Genomic DNA, 25,765 nt, shown 5'->3' on the forward strand with positions numbered 1-25,765 from the left:
TGCTTGATGTTGTTCCTATTCTCATTTGCCCCTCCTATTTGACAAGCTTTCTTAAAAATCATACATATGTAAAAAAGTATCTGCAATTTAAATTTTATTTCATTCATGTCAGATATAACAAGTGCAACTTGAATGTACAAATTCTGAACAAAACATAAAAAAGGGAATAAAAACTAACAACAAAAAAACTTATTTAAGCAGATTCATGCAGAGAAACGAATGGGACACTGCAGATGTCACTGATCCTGTTTTTACCTTGAATTACGACAAATGCAAAAGGCTGCTAACAGACTTCCAACCGGGGTCATCAAAGGAAGTTCTACATCAGAAAAACTGAGAGGTGGAACGTTCCCTCGAATTCAGACAGCATGCTACAAACTTATTTTCTATTTTTAAAGTAGTCCTTGAATAAATATCCAATCCTGGAATTAGAAATTACATCTGAAGTCTGATAAAATAATTTACCTTTTGTATTGGGAATGCATTCTTACAAAAGAAACACTACCAGCTATCATTTTATAGGTAAGCAAGGGCTTTCATTTAAAGTGCATCTGTATGCTTATATATTGAGGTGAACTGTTTCACAGAGAAAGGAATCTTTCCAAAACAGAGGTTCTTGAATGATTGTTTTGGGAAGTCGCCTCCCTGATGTGTGAGCATTTAGAATCTTTGTGCCACCTGATGTTGCTCCCGCACACCTTGCCTTTTTAGTAAAATCTATACACTTTCTCTTCAGGAAACCCTGAAGAAAACCTTTGGGTTAAGAGGACACAGCAACATCCATATCTGAGACAGAGCTCTATACAGATTAGTGTTTCAATTGACAGAATAAGCCCTTCATCGGTCTCTGAAAAGCACCAGTTACCTCAATGACAATTAGAGAGACACTCAAGATAATCTCATAAATAGTTCAAGATCCTTACCCACCCCCACCCCCACGTTAACTGCATATTCCATGATACCGCTGGACTCTACAAGAGTCCAACACACAGGGCACCATGAGGTTTGAAATTGATGCCATTCAAATACATCGCCTAATTTATTTCTGTTTATATATTTTATTTTTCAATTCCATTACTTATATACATGTTTTTGGTAATTATAGTAAAGATGCTGGTGAAAGTAATTTGTTTAACATTTCATAATACGTGCAAAAGCAAAAACACTGATTTAAGGAAAAGTAATTTTTACAACTATTCAGCCCCAACAAACGATGACAAGCAGTTAGGCAATATCATGACTTGCAAAGTTTTACTTAGCATAATATTGCAATTCAAAATATGGCACAGAATTAACAATACAGATAACAGTCCCACTGGCTAAACTCAGCCAGGTTTTGACTAATTTGGTTTAAGTCGAAATTTGATTATATAAAAAGATTCCTGAAAGTATTGAAAAAGAAACAGTGTACATGAAAGAGAATTCAACAATGTTTACAAAATGCCAAAAGTTCTTACTCTGTCCCCCCTTATCCATAAATAATTAATGAAGTCCCCGTTCCCCTCCCACCCCCCCAGCCTCAAAAAGATTTACAAAGATAAATTTAGCTCAGTGAACAGAACCAAAAGATGACTGTTGTTAGACAGTACCTGGTTAAAAGCTCAAGCACTTTCATAAGAATTCATATATATTGTCTCTGGAGGAATATAAATAATCCAATAGCATTGCTCTTTTGGGTTTTGGACACTTCTCACTTGGGAGTTATAACTGTTCTTGTGCTTTGAATAAAACATGAGCTTTAAAGCGGAAAGCTGATGGTATTCGAAATTCACCATCTTCAAAGTTCATTGTGAGAGTTCTTCTCTGCAGCTTTGAACATCAGGATAGAATTGAAAATTTTGAGAGCAGGGCCCAGCTTAATGCTCATAATTTTAACAATGTCTGTTTGGGTCATAAGCAGAAATGCTTCTCCATCGATTTGCTGAAACAGGAGAAAAAGACAAAAGACTGTAAATTAATCAGATGTAGTGTTGCGAGAAATATTCAAAGTTAAACGATCAGCTTCTTATACACAGTAATACAAAAAAGGCACAGATAGGAGTTCATGTGTACAAACATTTCCAGATACGTGGATCTTTCTTATCTGCAACACATCCAAATGTGGACGGAGGCGAAGTAAAACTCATTTGTCTGAAAAAGCAGCTCACAGGAAAATGGAAGGTGCCTATACTTTCCTGTGATTACTCTTAGGTGCTGACTCAAGAAGAATTTAGAAAACTCAGGGGTGCCTCAAATTCAGTTCCTATCATGACAGGTTTTAGAATTAGAGATAAAAATAGGTACACAAATGTTTGTGAATATAAACAAAAGAATTCAGGCAAACATATCCGCTGCATAACATTTTTTTAAAATTAGTTTTCCACCATGAAGAAAAAAGAAATCAGTGATAACATTCATTTCTAGAGTGACCACAATTATTCTTCATATACAGAAGAAAAGTAGTTACTAGCAAGGGAAACTGACAGTGTAGTTAGAAGAACATGAAATTGTTGTTAAAAGTTGTAAACTCTGCTGGTTCTTCTACTACTTGGGTAACTCTGAGAAATATCCTTCTCTCTGTCTTTAAGACTAAAAAGTCTATGCTTCCACAGAATGGTGTACTTTTAGGTTCAAAGATACAATTATGTAAAGATGATGTCTGATTTGGAGGGCAGAACAAAGAAGTGGAGCCTTTTTATACGACTTTCAGCTCATGAGGAGTCTACTATCTTAAAAAAAAAAATCAATTCAACTACCTTTCTCATTTTGCACAAGAAGTGAATCACGTTTGTTCTCTGCTTTGGAGAACACTGGAAACTTTGACAGCAGTGTACTATTAAGGGTTGAATAGTGTCCCTCCCAAATTCATATGTTGAAGTCCTAACCCCCAACACAGAATATGATATTATTTGGAAATAGGGTAATTGAAGATGGAATTAGTTAAGATGAGGTCATACTAGAGTAGGCTGGGCCGCTAATCCAAGTTGACTGGTGTCCTCCTAAAAATGAGAAATTTGGACACAGAGACAAACATATGTAGAGTGGAGATTATGTGAAGACAAAGAAAGAACATCTATAATCCAAGGAGAGAAGCCTGGAGCAGGTCCTTTCCTCACAGCCCTCGGAAGAAGCAATCCAACCTGTCAATGCCTTGACTTCTGGCCTTCTTCAGACTTCTGGTTGCCAGAAAGTTAGGAGTCGGATAAAAGTTTTGGTAGATTATTTTTAAGGTTACACTGGAAAGAAAAAATCCATCTTGAGGCTAGTGTCAAACAGCCTGTTACACAACAGGTTGCTCTGATGTGTGGCCATAAGGACAGGCCTGAGCTGGGAGGAAGCAAACTTAACTGAGAAAGTACTTTCTAAGAACAGTGATCACTGTAGTGTATTACTGGGTTTATTTTTCATTTGCTGCTTTTGTAATACATATAAACTTGTCCAACTCCAAAGATTAAGTATCTTGCTAAAGGCCCAAAACAAAGGAGAAGGATCTGAAATTCAAGATGAGGGGAGGTGGGGAGCCCCGCCTTTCATGTCATTACTTCTCCCATTATGCACTCACAGCTCTTTTCCAACGCTTTAACTCTGAAGTCACAGCACAGCTCTTTGCATGTCTTTCTCAGAGTATAAAGGTATGAGTATACGCATGCGTTAAAAACTTACTAAACATCTACTATGTTCCAGACACTCTTCTAGGGTGTGGGCATATAACAGAGAAGGAAACGGATAACAAAAAGAAGCAAATAAGCAAACAAAAATTCCTTGCGGGGCTTATATTCAAGTAGTGGGAGACAGTCTGCAAGCTAAAAACATAATAAGTAGACTAACTGGTAATTAATTCTAGAAGGTAATTAGTGCTACGAGAAAAACAGGTGGTGGAGGAGATGAGCGGGCAGTAGGTGCAGGGGCGGATGTGTGGTGGCAGGTGACAATTTGAAGTAGGATAGTAAGGATAGGAATTATAAAGAAAGTGGTATCTGAGCAGAGGGAATGAACCAAGTGAACATTTGGAGGAAGAGCATTCCAGGAAGAGGGAATAGCTGGGGTGTATCTGGACAATCTGAAGAACAGCAAGGAGGCTGGTGTGTGGAACAGTGTTGTGTAAGGGCAGAGTAGGAAAAAAGAGGTCAGGAGGTAGGAGAGGTAATGAAGTGACAGATTGTATGCCCTTGTGAAGATTTGGTTTTACTCTGATTTACTATTGGGAGGATGATATGCATGAAGGAGTGACATGATTTGACTTATGATTTAGCAGGATCACCCTGGCTATGCTGGGAATAGATTGTAGAGAAGCAAAAATAAGAGCAGAGATAATGGTTAGGAGGTTATTGCCTTAATCCAGATTGGTGGGACATGACAGTGGCTCAGACCAGAGTGGTGGTGGTAGAGATGGGGAAGAGACAGAATCTCTCTATGTTTTTAAAATACACTCAGGGTTTTCAACAGATTAGCTTAAAATGTGTTAAGAGAAAGAGAAGTCAAGGATGGTTTCAAATAGCAGCCCATCCTAACACCTATACTTTGTCATTTAGAGATGACTTACAAGACTTTAGATTTTTTTTTTTTTTTTTTTATGGTTTACTTCTAGGACCTAAAACCAACACCTGCTGACCCTTTGAGACATCTGAGAGCAAGGATTGTGTCCTATTATCTCTGAATCAGCCTTCTCACCAGAGCATTACATTCCTACATACACATGGTAGGAATTTTAACAAGCATTGATAGGATGAATACATAAAAGAATGAATGAATATAAAATGACACATGTGAACAAAGATCAGTCACGGTCTCACTCCTTACAAGAAGGATCTGGTTTTAAGAATACTTGGAGCCTGAGGAGCATCTCCAAAGATAATACATCATGAAGAAAAAACATATTAGAAGAAATAACATATCACTTACATTTGAACTTGAATCTTACTTAAACTAAATAACAGAGTAAATCCATATGCACTGTTTAGATATATCGAGAACCAAAATTAGAATTTATAAAATAGATATATTATACATTTCTTTCTTAAAATTTTTAAATCATTTTCAAAGGTAATATCATGTGACTCTTTTAAGGAAACAACAACAGCTCCCTGCAAGTGTCTAGATTTGTTCAGGGATGAGAGTGGTCCACAAAGACACTTAGGAATTAAGGAAAGAAACTCAAAATCTGAATAACTGCCAATTAAAGATCAACTAGAAAGAAGATAAAACATTTCTGAAATAAGGACATAAATCAGAAAAGGGATGTTGAGACTCAGATCCATGTGCATTTTAATAGGCATCCATCTAAAGCATACATGATATCTAAATAATATAATGACATGGGCGACCAGTGGCTAGACTCAGCTCTCCTGACACTCTTGCAATGCTCTTCATTGAAAGTGTGCTGTTCTTAACAGCTGAGGCTCAACATAGGAGCATACAAGGTATATACACTTTTTACTGTAGACAGCAGATTCTGGAGAAAGCCTTCTGATATTACATATTCTTGCTACCTTCTGGTAGCCAAGATCAGAGTGATAATTGACTGGTCTTCTTGGAGATGCTGACAGGCAAGTGACTTATTTTTAAAGGTCTCTAGTGAGAAGAGTCTCCTGTACTCTTGAATAGCATTACTTCTAGTGTAGTAGAAGCTGAATTCCTTAGAGTTCTAATGCTCCATATAGGTGATTAATCATCCCTTATATTGAAGTTCTGGACAGGCAGATGAAAATAACTACTAAAATGATCTTCCAACAGCAGACTGTAATGACTCTAATGAGTATCAATTATGATAAACATTACTGAAAATGTATAGGATCTAAGGGATTATTTTAGCAGTACAGTAATATTACTTACTATAAGCATCAAATGGAGTTACTCTTGGTGTTGTTAAAATCATGTTTGAAAATAAAATAACGAGAAATAATTTCCCTGTATTAAAAACAAAATGTTATTTCTTTCTTTGGTTTCTTTCTGTGATATAAACTATATAAATGCATGCTATTAAGTTTTATGGTTTTTTAAAAAAAATAATGAGTTTAGTGCTACTGCTTTGGGGCATGATAAAGTGGTACGAACATTTCCTTTGCATCTAATCTTATACAAAGACATTTTTATACAACTGATTAATGATGCTTATTAGACAACTCTATCGATTTATCAATTTCAGCATAATGCATCCCTTTCCTCCTCTGCCAATGGAAAATATTTCATCTTTCACTGCATTTCAGTGCTTTGGTCCCATCACGTTACATACTGCAATTTAGTGGAACACTTACTTCATCTTTAAACACCTTTCCATGTTCCTCACACCCGGGTAAGCTCTGTATGAATTCCGACACCTGTCAAAAATAAGATAAAAATTCTAGCTTTTAAAAAAAAGAAGTCAGAAGCTCAATGCTCAAACAGGTTCAAAATGTTTAAATTAAATGTTTTAGTATTTTTCTCAGAATTCCTTTCAGAAAAAAAGACTAACGCCATCCTCCCCCCACGTTCCCCCCCCGCCCCCACATTCATTCATTGTGTTCACTCCTTAAGCGAGTAGCACTCCCATATCTGGTCTTTGGCAGACAAAGAAAATAAAAAATACCTCATCTGTGCTCCATTTGGAAACTTTACTGGCAGGGATTCCAGCTACAGTTGGCAGAAGTTTGCTCTGTTGCTCCCAGCGCAAGGGCAGGCATGGAATTGGGGACTTAAAGGACAGAAAGACAGCTGACCGACGCTGTGCCTGCTGTACGCTAGGTTCTTCCCGGGCACCTGGTTGATTGAAACAAATGGGAAATTGTTCTCTGAAAAGTAGCAAAAAAAAAAAAAAAAAAAAAAAGCCCCAAATGTCATGCATTTTCCCCAAATAATGAGTTGGGAAGTTTAGTTAAAGCATCGGTTCCTTTCAACATCATATTCATTGAATAATTATATCTTCCTTTGTCTTTACTGAAGGTCACCTGAAGATGACCATAAAACACAACCTACAAATTGAGTTTATATAGTATTTGCTACATCACCCACTGAAGACATGCATCATTATGTCATTCAACGTTTCAGGTAAGAAATTTGCCTCAGCTTTAGTGGCAAGGAAAACAACTCTCACCTTAGGAAATTGTATTTGTTTCCCTTCAGCTATGGGTGTTCTAAAGTAACAGCCAAGTCGAATGCTCAAGTCTGGCTAATGTGTTTACCCTACGCCTGTTCTCTCCTTTCATCTCAGCCATGGTTTGTCCTTTCAGTTTTAACCATGACTTTTTAGATAGCCAACTTAACTTTTTTGGGATGGGATATGAAATTATTTAAATAAAAATAGCAGAAAGGCAAATACTTTTGTCATTCTCCATTTGTGGAGATCGAAGTTAAACTACAGGATATTTATCTGCTAGATCTTCTGAATCCAAACTTAGTTTACTGCTGCTCTCTTAAAATAGTCATTTTTTTATAAAATGATTTTATGTCCTTGGGACTCTGGACTTAAGAGCTTGTCAGTAATGATCTCAAGATCCTTTAGAACAGAAATCTTTTCTGGAAACTACACACTCAAAGCCCATGGAAAGAACACCTCTCCCACATACACTCCCATCTGTGTATCCTCCCCGACCACACCCGCTCAGCTACAGTGATTCTTCAATTCCACCACGATTCTTTGCCAAATGGTTACCAAGTTTAGGCTTAGAGATTTCTTCAGAACACCTTAAGCTATTTTGTATCTCCAAGAATGTTTTAAGGCTTTAATCCTCGAAGAGTAAGATTTATAGAAAGGTATGCAAATCATAAGTATATAGCTCAAAAAATTTTCATAAAGTGAACACACCCCAGACAAGAAAAGGAACAGGGCAGCACACCCAAGAACTTCCTTGTGTCCCCTTCCAATCAATCACACCCCTCCCTGACTTCCACCACCATAGATTCTTTACCCTGTTTCTGAATTGTATTTAGATGAAAATTGTGGTGTCTGGCTTCTTTCTCTCAACATGTTTTTCTAAGATTCGTCCATGTTTCTTTATGTGGTTGTACCTCACCTGCTCTTTGTTGTTTGATTTTTCACTGCTACAAATATTCCAAAATTAATTTGGAACTGATGGACATTTGAGTTGTTTTTAATTTTTGACTATTACCAACAGTATTGCTGTGAACATTCTTGAAAACATATGTATTTCTGTTGCATATATACTTTAGAGCGAAACTTTGAGGTTATAGTGTTTGTGTATATTAAGCTTCAGAAAATTCTGCCAGTTTTCCAAAATTGTTGTACAATATGCAGCTAACAGTGTACGAGTGTTAAATGCTTCACATCCTCACCAACATGAGGTATGGTCTATCTTTTTTCATTTTAACCATTTTAGTGGTCATGGTATCATATTGTGATTATAACTGCATTCACCTGATGAAGTTGACATATTTTCCTATGCTTACTGGCCATATGAAGAACCTCTTTTGTGAAGACCTTATTGATGTTTTATGCTCATTTTTCAATTGAGTTTTCTTACTTTTTTCTTACTGATTTGTAGAAGTTATCCATGTACTATACTCTGAGTAGGAATCTTTATTGGAACTGTGTATTACTTTTATCTCCTCCCACTCTGTCTTCCTTTTTACTCTCTTAATAGGGTCTTTTGATAATAAGTTCTCGTTGTACTAAAGTTTTTAACTGTTTCTTTTTTGATTAGTGCTTTATATGTCTATGAAAAAAATCTTTGCTTACCCCAAGGTCCTGAAGTTAGTCTCCTATGTTTTCCTCTAACTACTTTGTTTTACCTTTCATATTTTGATCTGCAAGCCATTTGAAATTTTTTTGTGTGTGTATGGTATGAGGTTAAGAATCAATATTCATGATTTTCAACATGTATTTCTAATCAGCCACCCAATATTTACTAAAGAGACCCTCTCCCCACAGTAGTGCAATGCCAGGTTTAAATAAAAACATGTTTTTAGATTGTCTACTCCATTCCCAAACACTGGTCTCTTTACAGCAACCCACAGAATTTAATTATGATCGCTTGATAAGTGTACTGATATCTGTTATCTAGGTCTTCTTCAAGATTGCCTTGACTAGCCTTATCCTTTTGCATTTCCGTATTTTATAATCAGCTTGTAAAAAATGCTAGGATTTAGATTAGGATTACCACCAAATATAGATCAGTTTGGTGAGAAACCTCACTGGAAACATACTAGCGTGTTAGGTAGGATCCCAATTCGAGAAGAAGGTATACTCCTCCATTTCTTTGAGTCTTCTTTGACATATCTCTTTAACTTGTCATTTTCATATAAAAGTCTTGAACATCTTTTGTTAAATTTATTCCTATTTATCTGATGTTTTCTATTGCTATTATAAGTGGTACAGTTTTAAAAATTTATTTTCTACTGTTCTATTGTGGTTCTTTAATAAGTTTTGTCTTAGACTAGCCTAATTTAAATTTTGAATTGCTCTGAATGTTAGAAAGTGACTGCTGAATTAGAAAAAATAATCTATCTTACTGGAGCTAACAGCCACTGGTCCCAGTTCGACTGAGTAACCGCGTACAGAAAAATGTATCTGCTCCACATGAAACATTTCAGTTCTTCAAATAGTCTAGTAAAATCCATTGGAGTCCCTCTTTATACACTTCATCAACGAATCTTGTATAATTGGTTCTAAGGTTTTAGATTCTCATCCTGTTTTACTGAATATCTAGTATGAGCCAAATGTATAAACCTGTATCAGTCTGTTTTTATTCTTTTGTCCGGAGTTCAAGATGCTTTTGTTTAACATAAACATGGGATAACTTAAAAACACTCTTTAATTTCAGATATTCCTAAGAATTTAGCAACTACTTGAAATACAGTATCTGTAAATCTTTCATGATACAATTTATATGAAGTGGTAAGATTTCCAGTTCCACACTAGAGTAAAAGAGAGCTTCCTTTATAATTTATATTTTGATTGCTTACCACATAGAAAGTGTCGGTCTTTTCCAAAGCCACATGCTCTGCTCTATAACTGTCATATTCTATTAATACTTTCCTCTGTCCATTCCTTCATTCTACTTCCATTATATTTTCAAAGTTGTATTATTCACAGTTTATTTTTAAGGCTCCTATATCATTATTCTTTATAAAAATAACTGAGCCATTCTAAAGAAGACTAAAAACCATAATACTCCTGTTTTCCTAGTAGCTTTTGTGTGTCTTTTAAGCTGATCCTCGACATAGGACTAGACGCATGCACCACTCCAATCCTAACACATACTCCACACCCTTCACTTCAACTCTTCTTGCTTTTGCTGGTTCTTCCACTGACTGATGCCCAGAGGCCCGATGTTATTTTGTGATGAATGGGGCAAATGCCGTATTTATTAGTCATGGAACATGTCACCTCTTTGGAAACATACCAGTACGTTAGGTAGGATCCCAATCCAAAAAGATAAGAAAGTAATTTCACTTGAGTAAAATGTGTACTTGATTCCTTGGATTGCACAGACATGTGACTCCAAGTTTTAATTTTAACATGTGATATAGACCAAAATAAATGCAAACAGACTTTGGCTCAAGTAGCTGACTCAGTGTTAAGAGTACTTGGACAATGGATAGTAAACACCTGCCTCTACTATTTACAATTACTATTTACTATATGAAAATTGTTTATGTTGCAATTATTCGTTCAGCACTTATACCGTATCAGAAACTGTGGAAGTCTATGTCAATACAACATATCTGTGTAGACTTTCTTGAAATGAAGTTAAATAGATAATATAGTTATCCAAAGTAGACATTTGCAAATACAAATCTGCCCACCATGTCTCTCAATTCAGTTTGAGACTACGGGTATTAAAATTCTTGATTTGGCTTAGGGTTAGGAAAAAGTGAAGCAGGAGATTAACCCTTATAAAAAGACATTTCTGATAAAGGTGTTCCTGAAAGAAAAATCCTCCAATGTTTTATGTAGAATCAAGATGATAAATCTTCTGTATTAGGAACACAATCTAAACCAAAAATGAAGTCTCCTAGTAGAAAGAGATGTTCTCACCACCATGGAGGGTGAGAGCCTGCTTCCTGGAGGTTGGTGCCCACTCGGGCCCAGTAGAAACACTGCTCAGTAGGCTGACCAAATGGGGCAAGTCCCAGAAAGAAGTACCCATCATGTTCCTTGAGATTTTCAGACTCAGATTCCATTCTGCCTCCTATTTCCAAGTCTGAACAATGTTAAATTAACAAGTCATAACATGAGTTACCACTGACCTCTTGTCATGACTCATTCAAGCCAGTGACAGAAGTGAGACCAGAATCTCCGACTGCCTTGTTTCATTTTAGTTTCAAAACAATGCTAGGAGATGGCTATCCCCTAAGGTGAGAAAATGGAGGCCTGACATGCCCAAAACCACACTGTATGATAGGGACAGCATCAGAAAATGATCCTGAATCTTTTGCTTCCTAATACAAAATATAGGTTCATGGTCAAGGGAGTGAGTTTGAGAGTCTGATAAACCTGATTCGAATTCCTGCTCTGCCAGTGACTAGCTCTATAATCTTGGCTATATCAATGTAACAGGATTTTTGTAAAACTTACATAATATTTTTAAAAATGCTTATCGTAGTTTCTGACATAAAGACTCAGAAAAGGGAGAAATTATTCCTATTTTAAAAGGCATATCACTGAGTGTGTATTGGATATAAAATGAAAAAGAGTCAATAACCCTTTCAGGTTAATAGTCCATAAGTCTATAAAATATGCTCTTAATGTTAAGAAAAAAATAAAGCTAGAAGAAATGGGATACATCTGTCAACTAAAAAAAAAATTAAATGGAGTTACTAACTCGTGACTAAATATAAAAGGATGAACAATAACAGTGATTGGGTAAAATAAATGGATCGCAGCATAAGAAAATGTAGATAAAATTATCTCCAAGATACTTAACTCAAGCATGCAAGATATTTGAGGGTAACAACCAAAATAACAAACCAACTGCTATGCAAATAGCAAGACTGATCTTTCAAGTGAGAATCTAGCACATTGCAAAATGAAATTCAACTCTTTTTTCATATCAGTCATCCATGACAGAAAATGTTTCCATGAGAAAACAAAACTATACCTTTCCCAGGAATACGAGAGTTTAAATTTGAAGAACAAGCCAATTGCAGGAAATTAAAGGATGATAAAAACCACTATTATAGTGTTAAAATATATGTTAGAGGCAGTAAACAGTAGACTTCACAGAGTTAAGAGGCCAAGTAAAAGATTTAAACTTGAAAAACAGGTCTAAAACATCCAAAAATGTAGTTGTGAAAATATTAAAATATTTCCCTCTGAGGAACCTTCCTATGATCCAGCAGCTAAGGGTAACTCATGGTACAGTGGGCAGCTTCCAAACTCTGCTCTAGCAATAAGAACAAGGTTTGTTTTAACTGTCCTGTCCAATGCTGGCTGCCAAACCAATTGTTAAATATTTTAAATATCATGCTTTGGATCTAACCTAGAATAATAGGTATTACCAGTCAACAAAGGAGAATAGAGCAGAAGTAATAATCAAAATTATAACTGAGGAAAGTTTTCTGGATTTAAAGACAACCCAGGTCAAAAGAAAAAAATATCAAGAAAGCTCATGATATCTTAGACAAAATAATGATAATAAAATAACTGAATTTAGGGCCAGGTTCATTGTTTGAAATCAAAAGATTGGAATGAATTGGGCTGGCCTACATTCACATATGTAAAAGAATGTTTTGGTTTGTTTTTCAGTTTTGTTTCACTTTTCTTAAAGGAAAATCAGAGACCAAACTGGCTGGATGTAGGGGATACTATGGTGTGCCACCCAAATTGCCCTTCAGAACTAAGACATTCATTCTCCTACTTACTGATTGCTGATGGCTCAGAGCTGCCTCCCCTATAACAACTGCCCTAAGCCAAAGGGAGCTTACTTGCCCAAAGACATGACACCCTCTCAGCCAATATCCAAGGGCTGATCAATGTAGGAAGATCGAAGGCCTGGTTCTGTTGCATGAATTCAGGATAATTCTAAAATTATCACCCAGAGCTCCTCATGGGATCTGTTGTACTATATCACAGTTCCACTTCTTATTCTGCTCAATTCTGCTTCTCTCACCCTCTCATAGGTATTATTTCCATGAGTACTCACCAATAAACCTGCACGAAACACTTTCAATGTCTGTTTCTAGGGTCATGGCTCTATTGAGAACTGAGAGGGAGGGGGACAGAAAAGAAGTGAACACCTCTACCTACGGACTAGGATCTGAGCTATACCCACTATCACCAAGATATAGGAGCCTTCAGACACCTAAGAGCTCAATTTGGACTGAAGGTCCATGGGATCCAGGGGCAACCAATAAACTATTAAATGGTAAATATAAAGTTAGAAAGTGGAATCCAAATCTTTTCCATACAAAATGAATCTAGAAAAATTATCAAAAGAAAATCTAAAGATAAGAAAGACACTGAATGAAAGCTAACATGATCATAACAATTTCACTACAGATAAAATTTTATGAAAAATTAAAATTAATTTTATACAAAATACTCCAAAAGTCTAAAAAACAAGGAAAGTTATCAAACTCATTTCAAGAGGCTAAAACTAGATAAGATATTAATAGGTGACTCTCCCTCGGGAACATATGTGTAAAAATTGTCAAAGCAACTTATTTTATGTGGCTCCCTTTCACTAGTAAGAAATAAGGCAGTAAGTAAAACACGTATATTAAACTACAGGTTTTATAGGTTGAGATAAGTAATTAAGAATTATACATGAGTTCCAGTAATGTTTCTAGAATATAGAAAAAAAAAGAGGAAAGAATAATAAGACAGAAAATCTCAGGCAATTTGAATCAAGAAAGGCAAGACAAAAATATAGTTTGAAAAGACATAAAACTACCACACAAAAAGAGAACACCATTCATACATGCTAATAAACCTGAAATTCTTCACTAAATAGAGTACTTTCAGAAAAAAAAAATTAACAAAATTGGCTCAGCAAATAAAGGTTAAATAGATCACGAAGTCAGAAAGAAACTGAGAAGATTATCAAATTACTATTTCCTTAAAAAGTTCAGAGTCTACATGGATACAGAGAGGAAACTGATGGTTGCCAGAAGGAAAAGTGGAAGGTGAAAGGGTTTGAGAGGTAATACTTCTAGTTATAAAACAAGTATGTCATGGGGTTGTAATGTACATAAAGGGATGTAATGTACAGCATAGGTATTAGAGTCAGTAATATCATAATAACTTTGTACAGTGACAGATGGTTACTAGACTTACCATGGTGATCACTTTGTAAAGCATATAGGTGTGAAGTCACTGTTAATACACCTGAAACTAATATGATGTTGTATGCCAACTATACTTTAATAAAATTAAAAAGATCACCCAACCATAAAGATGGTGATGAAAAACAAAAACAAACAAAGAGATCAGAATCTAAAAGATTTTACTGTGAATCTCTCTGAACTTTCAATAATCAGGTAATTCTATTCAACGGACACTTATTCCATAGTACCACTATTACTAACACCACCACCACCACTACTACTTGCAGCTAATACTTCAGCCACTGATACATCTAATCTTCATAATCCAATGAGTTAGGTACTATTACTGCATCAATTTTACATAAGAGGAAACTGCCCAGAGCCAGACACACTGCTAATAAGTGACCCTGGGATGAGAATGAAGGCCGTGATGCTAATAACCACAATTCACAAAGACAAGATGAAGGCTTCATCTAAGAACCCAATACACCCGGATGAGAAAACCTTCATATATTAAATGTTTTTATTCCTTCATAAATAAGAAACATTTAAAATAAGCAAATATTGCGTACCACTGCCTGTGTGCCAGGCACTGTTCTAAGCAAGTTACAAATGTTGCTGCACTTAATCCCCATGACGACTCTATGAGGAGTTATCATATCACCCTTCTGAATAGATGAAGAATGAGAAGCACTGAGAGTTGTTCTGTGAAATGTCCAAGATCACACAGACAGCAGGTGGCGGAGCAGGAATTCGGACTCTGACCATCCATAGCACTTGTATAAGGTACTGCATTAAATACCAGGAAACGTGCTGAAAACAGCACTGAATATAACTTTTAAGTTAATCATCAGTTACTGTTTAATGAAAATCAGATACGGAAATAAAAGCATCACTTATGGAATAGGTCATTACAGACAGTCATTCGGTGCCATTCTTAAATCTTATATGATAATCTGAATGAAAAAATACACTTGAAAAGCAAAGTCCCAGACACAAACATTAAAATCATAATCAGGCCAAAATTTTCTTACAAAAAATAAATAATAATTACATAGCTATGTGTAAGTTATAAATACAATCTATACTATGACTCACAGTAATTATGATTTCATGTCTTTAAGCAAAGATGCAAGACACATTACTTTCTCTAGTACAACCTAAAACATTTGTTCAAGTGATTTTCTTTTCATTTATGGTATCGGATGAAGACCACATTAATTCTACTTGGATATCAATACACATTGAGATGAGTTTAAAGTATGTGAAACAAGTGCCATCAATGATACCACAGAAAATGTATGACGAGGACCAAATACAATGTTTTACCCAAACTTTACATATAATATTGTACAGATATGTGAGACTAAAAACATAGGTCACAGGTAAGTTTATATCATTATGAATTACATACTATATTTTTCCTTAACGATAAATTTTTTTGTCTGTGATAATGGAACAAACCAACCAAATGAAGTTTATCTTTAATACAAAAGTGATTGCCATATTCCAGTTAAGTTCTGATAGTTGAGTACTAACAGTAATATCCATCAACAATATAAGATTATTATGGCTACCTCTGGTTTCATGTGACGTTCTCATTTCACTTTCTGTTCTCTCTTCAAAGTCTTCTTTCACATCATCAGCATGCTGGTCTCTGAGAAGAAAAAGCATTTCAATATTTTGTAATAGAAGCACTTTAAAAAGTGGTTCAGTACCACATCTCATCAACTGTTTTTTAAATTTAAAAACAAATGGTACCACTAAAATGTAAGGAAGAATTTTTAGTTCTACCAAGAATCGATCAATGCTAATAACATCTAAATGTCCATTTTCCTCATTATCAATTTTCATGTACTGTTCAGAAAAAGATATTTTAAAGCTAAAATGCTATTAAGGAAGGTCATTCTGGAAAATGTAGCTATTGAATAATTCATCTTCGAACTGAGACATGTATTCATGAGGAATTTTACTTATACTATTTGGTAAGACTACAATTTAAAGAAAATGCTCTGAAAGTCCATACCATTTAATAAATTCATTATACATTACTCACCAGGATTTGGAATTGAGACTGAGCCTGGCTCAGGACAATCAAACTCAATTCTAGGAAGCTTCTTCTGGCTTAGTCAGGTCAAATACTGATTCTACCTCCTGACCAGGAATGACCTAATGCTGATCTAAACATGACAAGGATGCTCTAAAATGAAATGGACCTATTACAACGATCTTACTTTAGAGCTTTACCCTTAAGTCAGGGACAAAAACTGGCTTTAAAGGGAACCAGACACAAGTTCTTTATATTTTCTTTAAAGCTAAATTTCAGGTATTTAAAAAATTTCAACCTAATCTTCAGAATAAATCCCACTTTGTAATTTCCTGGGACTATCTAGGTTATGATACTTGGCCTACACACCTTATTAGCACTTTATAATACTGTGTATTCACAGTGGTCTATTGTTTTATAAGTGTTGTTACCTTTACAAATATATCCTGAGCTTCTTGAAGACCCAGACCATACTTCTACTGGTAAGTTTTAAGAAAAGGGAAGAAACATTTAAAACCAAATATCCCAACAAAATATAAAGGAGTTTTATAGTTTTACAAAGGTACTAATTTATTCTCCATTTGAAATGATAATAATGTGACACAATGATTTCACATTATTATTTAACATAGTAAGCAGACAATAAATATTCACTACTTCTTAGATCATTTCTAGGGACATATATGAAATTTCATTGGAATGTGAGCTCCTGGGCTTAGTTTATACTCAAAACAATTTACAATAACTGCTGAAAAATACTTGCTTACTTAAGAATGAGGAAGAATCACTTATTATGCAATACAAATATTTTTTTCCCAAGAGAAATCAATTAAATGACCATGAAGACATTTATTCCACAGAAAATGAAAAGATGGAGGCATAGTACAAACAAATATAAGAAAATCCCTGATAATTAGAGAAAAGACATTAGTTGAAGTTATAATAGAAAACTGTCCTGTTTGTAAAAGCAGTGAAGTATACTTAGTAACTGCATGTTAAAATCAGCTTACTTAGCTAAGATTAGTTTATGTGATCTTCTGAACTTGCTTTATATTAAATTGGAAATAATATTCTGAGTCCAGAAATCTATCCCCGTGAGTATTGTAGCCACTAAAAAATGTTGTTTGTGGATGGCTATACTAATATTAGAAACAGTCATACATCACTGTTGTATAACTTAAAACTGGCACTTCTAAGTCAAAGAAAATAAATTCCTAATTGGTTAATATAGATTTCCTAAAAGCTTTAAGGAATGATTCGTTCTTGAAAAAAAAAGACAACCTGAGACCGAAGGCTAAAATTGTCTTAGAATTTTCTTTATATTTCAGTTTTTGATTGAGTGTCCACTGATAAAAGTAACACTTTTATGGTTTTAATAAAGCATTATTCCTTTAAAGTAATATTTATTAATGAGAAAAGTTCTTTTATATTCTTATGAGCAAATACAATGCCAATGACTTATTCTATGAAATGTAATTTTCTAGGAGGGAACAGAGATAGAAAAAATAAGACCTTTGACCCCTAAAATTCTTCACTGTAGTACACTCCGAAAGAGAAGCAAAATGAAAGCTATCTGTTCTTTATCATGTTGCTTCGTTTCTGAAGCATGTTCAACTTTTATTTTCCCTAATTTAACTTATATTTCATTAAATTGAACCCATATAACTCAGGGATATATATTTATTTTTACCAAACACAATTCAAATAAAGGACTCCACAAGAAATGTTTATTGAATGTTTTACTTCCAATTAATATACTGATTCTGCTAATTCCTTAAAATTAAAACTGACTAAGCCCCTTGGGGTTCTACATGATGTTTCTTTTAGCTAGAGAGGTGGGGGAGAATCTGAGCAGTCTATGAGAACTGGCAGTACGAAATAGATGGATGAACAGAAACACTAACATGAACAGAATGCTAATCAGCACATCCAGAAATGTGGAAGCAGTTAATAATAAGAAGAAAAGTTAACGTTCTTAAGAACATACGATGGACTAAAAAGACTGGTTGAGCTCTTTGTATGTCCAGTATTTCATAACAATCACTGGAAGAAGGTTCTATTATTACATCCACTGAAACTTAAAGAGATTAACCCCAATTTGGGGGCTAGTATAGCACCCAGTCTTATACTAAAATCCATAAGCAGATTCAACGTTTATTTGGTTTTTACCCTTGTGTTTTTCCAGGATACAGTACCTTGTTATATGAAGGTACAGCATCCTTGTTATATGAAGTTTAAGAGAACATGCCTTCTTGTGTTATAATCTAATTTTCAAATTGTCATATTGGTAAGGTCAAGAATGAAGAATCTGACTCATTAATCTTATTTGTTTTGTATTTTATTTAAAATAAAAATTGTTTTCTCAATTTGGGCAACCAATATTTCTCTCTTATAAGGTTAAGAGTTTCATTGCTAATTCAAATTGAATAGATACTGTGATGGATTTCTTTCTCTAGGCAAAAATGAAATCCTTGACCTAGGATTTCAACTTCCTAAGCAAAAAGTTATTCTAAAAGCACAGTCTTCCAATGACAGACGAAATATGTTTATATCAGAATGTCAAAACTCTGTGATAATATTATAATATACTCTGGAACATAGTATATGTTTCTTGACAGATTCTTTAAAAAAATGACAAGCAAAATTATTTTTATGTTGTATTTAATATAATTCGGCTTTACATAAAACTCCTTTATTTTCTCCTCTTGATCAACATTTTTTCTTTTGGGAAGGCGATACAAACTGATTAGGCATGGTTACATGTATGCACGTCTTTGGAAGTTAATAGATCTGATTCAAATTTCAGCTGTTACTTTCTACTTCAATAATAACTTTCAGCAAGTTACTTAACTTCCCTAATTCTCAGCTGCATCATTTATAAGAAGGATAATAAATATTTTACCTCACAGGTGTTCTAAGGACTCAATAAAATAATGTATAAAAAGTACTCAGCACAAAGGAAGACAAAAGCAGAAGTATGATTAAAGGCAGGTATTATTAAAAACTATATTGTATGATAAAATTATCTACTGACAACTGTTTTCTTTAAGTAACCAGTTATATTCAAGTTTTAAAATAGCATTTAGAGTAATGATTACTAGCCAGAATGAAGCCAATCTGCTTGGGTTATAACTCTGGTCTGCTACTTACTAGCTGTGTAGCCTATAACCTAGAGAGGTTCTGTGTTTAGAACGGAGATGTAATAATAGCCCTTACCCCACATTAGGCATTATGAGAATTAAATGAGCTAATGTAGGTAAAAGAACCTAGAAAAGTGCCTGGAATACAGCAATTTCACTTGGGATTTTAGAATTTTCAAGAACCAGCTCATTTAAACATTTCTTTCACTTGAATTGAAATATAATCATAACTAAAATCTTACTCAAGAATATTCTTTAGGCATTTAATTAAGGCAGTGGAATCCGCTCAAATAGAAAAATGTATCCTTTATGAGTCAGCATTCTTATTCTCTGTAATTATGTGTCATGCTTTAGATGTCTTATTATCTTACTCTAATTATGCTGTTGTAAACATTAGCCAAACAAACATTAGAAGAGTAAATACACAGTAACAGGATGGCATTTGAATGCAAACTGTATTTCTACATTTATTTAGTTTTCATTTAAAGACAATCCCTAGCCAAGTATGTTTTAATCAGTTCCAGTTTGTTAAAAACAATATTGAAAAAATACTGAAAAATGAAACGACGAATGATTTTGCTTCAATTTGGAGATTTCAGCCACCATCTCTAAGATCCAGCATGGCTTGTCTGGTAGCTTAAAATTACCCCAACTTTCTCTTTCTAGAAACTTATTCTAGTCTCATAGGGGCCTTGTTAGCGCTGAAAAGTAACCTGTACTACCCAGTAACAACTGGGGACATGGTGAATTTCATGAGAGCAAACATGTAGGGTTTGCTGTTTCGAATGTTAAAGGATGTCTCTTTGCATGTACCCAGCATTTCTTCCCCCTTAATTTCTGGGCTGAGGTCACTCACAGTAAAAAAAAAAAAAAAAAAAATAGAGAGAATGACAATCTTCTCATGGGTTATACTAGAGGGTTACAGAAGAGTACTTGAATGAAGAGGAGACTGTGCTTGAACAATTCAGGACAAGGACATCACCATCTTCAAAGGGATTCAGAAAAAATGGCAAATAAAACCAGTGGTATTAAAACTTTTACGTCTATGGTTAACAGTTGAATAAAGAGTTTTAAAAATTAAACTCCTTTTGAGATACATTAGCAATAGTTTTAATAGTGTTTACATAAAACACGGCCCAGGAGAGGCAAACATGGTTTACTATTTACTTAATGACTAAAAATAAAACATTTTGATTAATGAACCTATTAAATTATAATTTAGCATAAGATACATATGTTAGTGAAGAGAAATATCATGTGTAAATACGGTGAGTACTACCAAGATGCCAAGAGAAAACACTCCAGAAAAACGAATTCAGCAATTAACTTAACCAACCCTCTCATTAAATAAAAAGCCCTAACCAATAAGGTGAGATTTGGAAAAGAAAGATCATGCATTGTAAGAAGAGTGAGACCGCATGACTTTCATGTTGTTGTGGAAAAGAGAGGCTTTCCTACTACATGTAAAAGAGTCTCCTGAGTCAGGAATTGCTTCTATTTGAGGAGGTAAAACAAGACCTTGATATGATATTGTTCCAGCAACTTCACAGGCACACAACAGTAACAGTCATCTCTTCCTTACACTCTGAATGGTGGCTTCGGTGTCACAGCGGATGGCATCAGAACTGAGAGTGTTTTAACTAAAACTGAGGTTTTCTCAGGTGCATACGAACAACTGCATAGATACGACCCAGTTTCCAAGAGCTGGACTATTTTAAAACTTCCACAGCTCCTAATCCATATCTGGTCGCCGATCAACAAAAAGGCTTTTACAAAGCCAGGGAATGCCTAGTCATTGAAATGACTTTCTATAATCAGCAATGCCAAGCTCTCAGGCGCAGAAAACGTCAAGGCCTGAAGATTCCTAATTAACTTTTGAAATCTTTTAGAACTTTTGGCTCTAAATTATGTTTTTCTCCTTGATGATGTTTTGCAAACTAAATAGATTTATTTATATTTATAAATAACATAAGATAGTTTCATATCTTATGTTAGCTTGTTTTCCCATCTGTTTAATAGGGCCCTCCTCAAGGGTACAGCCTGGCTCTTGGTGTGACTGGCAAATCTGACTCGTCCTAAAAATATAAAGTGGATTGATAGCTGCAATTTCTACAACTGCTTTATATGATTCTCAGAGTGGAAACCCTGGTCCTACAACTTGAAAACCATTTTAATGGGTCATAATGAACTGAACAGGTTAAATTTTTTCATTGTTTGCCTTGCAAGGTAATATAAGCACTTAGCTGGTATTTTAAACATGCCTTATTGTGTTTCTGTGGTTAAAACATTAATTCTGAGCTTGAAACATTATTAACAGAGATAGGACCTAATATAAAAACACTATTACAACTGGGTGTAGAACAGATTTCAAGCGAATAAGACTATCTGAGATAGATGCTGACATTCTCCAACTACTAATGCACTGTGAATTATTATTCCAGAGAAGGATCTTTATATTCAATAATGATTTATATAGATCACTTGCATTTATCACTTAGGAGGTTGCTTGTTTAAAATGAACTGGGAGGCACCTTACATTTCCTCAATCAGTATGTCTGGAGATGGTATGCAAAAGCTGTCTTTAACAAGCATCTGATGATTCTCTCGCAAAACAAATTGAGAGCCATATCTTAATGTGGGGCAGAGGTTTCCAAGAGGATGCCCTGAATCCTCGGATACTGATCCCTGTAATCCTCCCGGAAGCCAGAGTCCCCATCTGCTCACATGAAGGCATCCCCATCCTTTTCCTTGGTGTGTCATTTAAATGTTATTTCTCCGGTACCATTTTCTACATGGGCCAGGAGTTAAGCAAGAACAGTTTGAGAAGCACTGCTCTAATTTATTAGACAGTGCAGATATATATTTGGAGGAGTTACCACATCGTTTAATAATTATCCCTCAGATACCTGGTGTGGAGATCTAATAAAGAGAGAAAGTAGGCAGTTTTACTGGAACAAAAAGAAGGTTATAGAGCAGTAGCCTCGTAGGTTATATAATTGATGTGGCTCCTTTGAAGGCTGGTGGATGACTCAGAGGTTGCCTCACACCCTTACTGTGCACCAGGTAGCGCGCTCAGTGCTGGGGTGTCTCAGAGAACCAGAGAAGACAGACCTCTGCCTTATCATCAAATGGAGTACACAGACTCGGAAGAAATATTTACACAAAACCGTCAATAGTGTCAGGAAGTGTGATGTGAAAGCATGTAATGTGGAACTTGCTCTACAATCTGGTGGACCAGTTAAAGCTTCCAAGGAAATGACAGTTAATCTGAAGCCTGCAAGATGAAAGACTAACTAGAATATGGTAGAGATGGAGTTTCTAGGCAGTGAGAAAGGGTGTTTGAGGACCAGAGGGACTGGTAGAGATTAAGCTGGAGACTTAGGAAGGGGCCAAATAACACAGGTCTTTGTAGGCCGTGTTCAGAATTAGGGTCTAAATTCTAAGAGGAATGTGAGTCACTGAAAGTTTTAAGCAGGGAAATATACCCCCAAAAGAATTATTTAAATGCAGACTCCTGGGCTCTAGTTTGAAAGATTCTGGTAGGCTAGGCTTCCAAATCTGAATTATAGACATCCCAAGGAGTCTGATGCGATGCCAAGTTTGGGAGCTACTGCAGTGGAACATCAACTGTCCGTGAGTCTATCGTGAGCAGGTGGCCTGTGAACTGGCCCTTAAATAATGCTTATGGCATGAAAGAGATATACAACTTCCTCACATTGTTAATTTATCTATTATGTCAGCTCCTGGATCAAAAGCAACACCAGTTTATTTCTCATTCTGGTGACTGGCATGTGAAATGGTAAATGAGATGGCTTAGCAACACTGCCAGCATCCAGCCCATGTTTCCTGGCCACTTACTCCTACTTCAGTGCACAGCTGACTCCCCACCTGTCTCATCTGTTCTGCTTTCCTGCAGGATGAACCTGAGCTCTGGATGTTTTGCCTGCTGTGCATAAGGCAGATGTGCTGGGGAGATAATATGTCCTTCCTCCCCTAGCAGCCTCTGGAGCTCTACGACTGAAGGGAACTGTTGTTTAAATAGCTCAGCTCCCTTATCCTTATGTGGAAAAACTCTGAGATGTGTGTTTTACACAGACTCCCTGAGTTTTCCCAGCAGGACTGTGCTCCCACTATCCACAGTGGTAACCAGTGTGACAATGAGCTTTGACTGTCGTCCTCCCCCTGACCCCCAGTCTCTTGTCTCTTCCTCACTCCCCTACTGATGTGTTCCTTACCTCCAAAATAAACCACCTGCAATCAAATCTTTGTCGCAGGGCCTGGTGGTGCAAACTGTCTCTTGCTGTGCCAAAATGCAGTGAAAGAAAAAAAAAAAAAAAAAACACGACAGTCTGGCAACCAAATTTTAGTAAATTATTTAGAATGATGTAAAGAAAATGTATTACATACTGAGTGGGAAATTACATCCACAGGAGTAATGATTATGGGAAAAGAAGACAGAAAGTAATATGAGAATCATCTGGTTTGAATGCTCTATTCAAAGTTTAACCTAGGAATATAGCAAAGAAACGGGCCAGCCTTTTGCTCCCCAGGAATAAAAGGAATATTATAAAACAAATGCAACAACATTAATAAAAACTAACATTTATTGAGGGCTTATTACTTATTAGTCACTGTTCTCAGAGCTTTGCATAGCTCACTATTTCATTCTGAAGTCCAGGTTAAAGAAATCAGCAATCCACAAATGTTGTATTTATTTTTAAAACGAAAAAATATATGAATTGAATGTGTTCAGACAGATTCACTTATAGTAGAGCTAGCTAACTTTAACTTCTAACCTATTAATTCTACCTTAAATCAACCATCCCCAAGCCATAAGATGAACTTTTTTGTTAACAACCTTTCTTTTATTTTTTAACATTTGTACCCATGATCATTTATATCTAAAATATCACGTGTCATTTTGATTGTTGTGAGAACCAGAGACTGCCTGGAGAAGAAAAAAAGAAAATAATCTAAAGCCAATTTTTAATTATTTAAAAAAAAAATTTAAAGAGTAAATAAATCTACATTATTTTGGCTATTTTGGAAAATTTTTTTTTTAAGTATGCATAATAAAGTATTCAGGTAGGAATATTATGATGCCTATAATCATTTCTTAAACATACTTGTTTAAAAAATAAAGTGAGAAAAAAATCTTGGTAAATAATGTTCACTTTAAAAATTTAGGGATCATTTGAATGGTCTCCCTCATGTTTCCTCTAACTGCATGAAACTAAACTAATCTCTCAGGTTACATCTAGGCACACACATAAACAAAATAAGTTGATATATAAATAAAACGGTAAAGTGGAAAGATGAAGCTGAGAAGACATCTGAACAAAGCCTTTAAAATCCTGAATAATGTGATGCTCATTTACCAAATCCCAGCAGCCAAACATGAATGCACATCACTTGAAGAAACTACGATAAATAAACATAAATATTAATTCACAGAGAAATAATGGAAGGTTGGAATCCACTGATTCAAAAGATGGTATGAGCTAAAAATCTATCTAATGTAAAAAGTATTTAGATATGAAATGTGTGGTGAGTTAGTACAGGAAACTTAAAATGTCTGAGATTGTCTCTGTGATGACATGAAGAGCCACAATCACACCTTCACAGGAGATGGATCACTGGAATAGTTACATCCACTGTAAAAATTACTGTGTTCTTACATGAACTAAGTTAAAAAGGACTTGAAGAAATCATCCAAACTCACTGCCAATTTGTGGTCTGAGGAGACTCTGGCCCCAGGTATCTGGCTCTGAGCTCAGACAGTGAAAGGCCTGCGAGATGGTACTACATGCCCTTCAAAGAATTTTATTGACTTTTTAAACAGTATCTTGGTTTTTGAAATCTAAAATTCTAGGTATTCTTATCACCATGTGATTCAATGAATTCTGTATCTGTAATTACTACTATGTGAATTAGTACTTTCATTTATCTTAAATTTCTTCAAGTGATACACCCCCATTTTAGGGTGCTGGGTTGAGTAAATGAGTTTATGTTATATTAGTCATGGTCTTGAGGATAAAAAAATCATCACTATCATTGATAATTAAAGAAGTTACAGCTCTCCCCCACGCATAGGGCAAAACTGCTTTTCTAGGATATTGATACTTAAAATGTCATTACTCCAATAACATTGCTGTGCATTCAGAATCACACACAGTAAATCAAATATCCACCTTGTTCATCCATAAGGATGGCAGTAATAAAATATTAAAATAAACAAAGAACTATGTTGCCTTAGGTTTTATAATACTCAGTTAAATAAACCCCCAATACTTAATCATTAAGGAACATCTTTCTATTAATCTGCTCTTTCTTTCAGTAGTTTCCTCAGTTTTAAATGAGGGCACAGACCATTTACATAAAGATATGTCAAACAAAA

The 25,765-nt window shown here is 35.2% G+C and overlaps 1 protein-coding gene across 7 annotated transcripts in view; it reads right to left on the reverse strand.

Annotated features, from left to right (window-relative positions):
- Positions 1–1,035: 1,035 nt before the first annotated feature.
- The window catches only part of L3MBTL3 (L3MBTL3, histone methyl-lysine binding protein), a 103,441-nt gene continuing 78,711 nt past the window's right edge, over positions 1,036–25,765 (reverse strand). For all 7 annotated transcript variants that reach the window (XM_011358727.2, XM_011358726.2, XM_011358724.2 and 4 more), the window contains 4 exons: positions 15,759–15,838; positions 6,545–6,714; positions 6,234–6,296; positions 1,036–1,921 (listed from right to left, as the gene is read on the reverse strand). In XM_011358727.2, coding sequence (XP_011357029.1) covers positions 1,778–1,921; positions 6,234–6,296; positions 6,545–6,714; positions 15,759–15,838 — 457 coding nt within the window. In that variant the 3' untranslated portion in view covers positions 1,036–1,777. The remainder of the gene's footprint in view (positions 1,922–6,233; positions 6,297–6,544; positions 6,715–15,758; positions 15,839–25,765) is intronic.

Source organism: Pteropus vampyrus, unplaced genomic scaffold (genome assembly GCF_000151845.1).
Source record: "Pteropus vampyrus isolate Shadow unplaced genomic scaffold, Pvam_2.0 Scaffold43, whole genome shotgun sequence".
Lineage (NCBI taxonomy): Eukaryota > Metazoa > Chordata > Mammalia > Chiroptera > Pteropodidae > Pteropus > Pteropus vampyrus.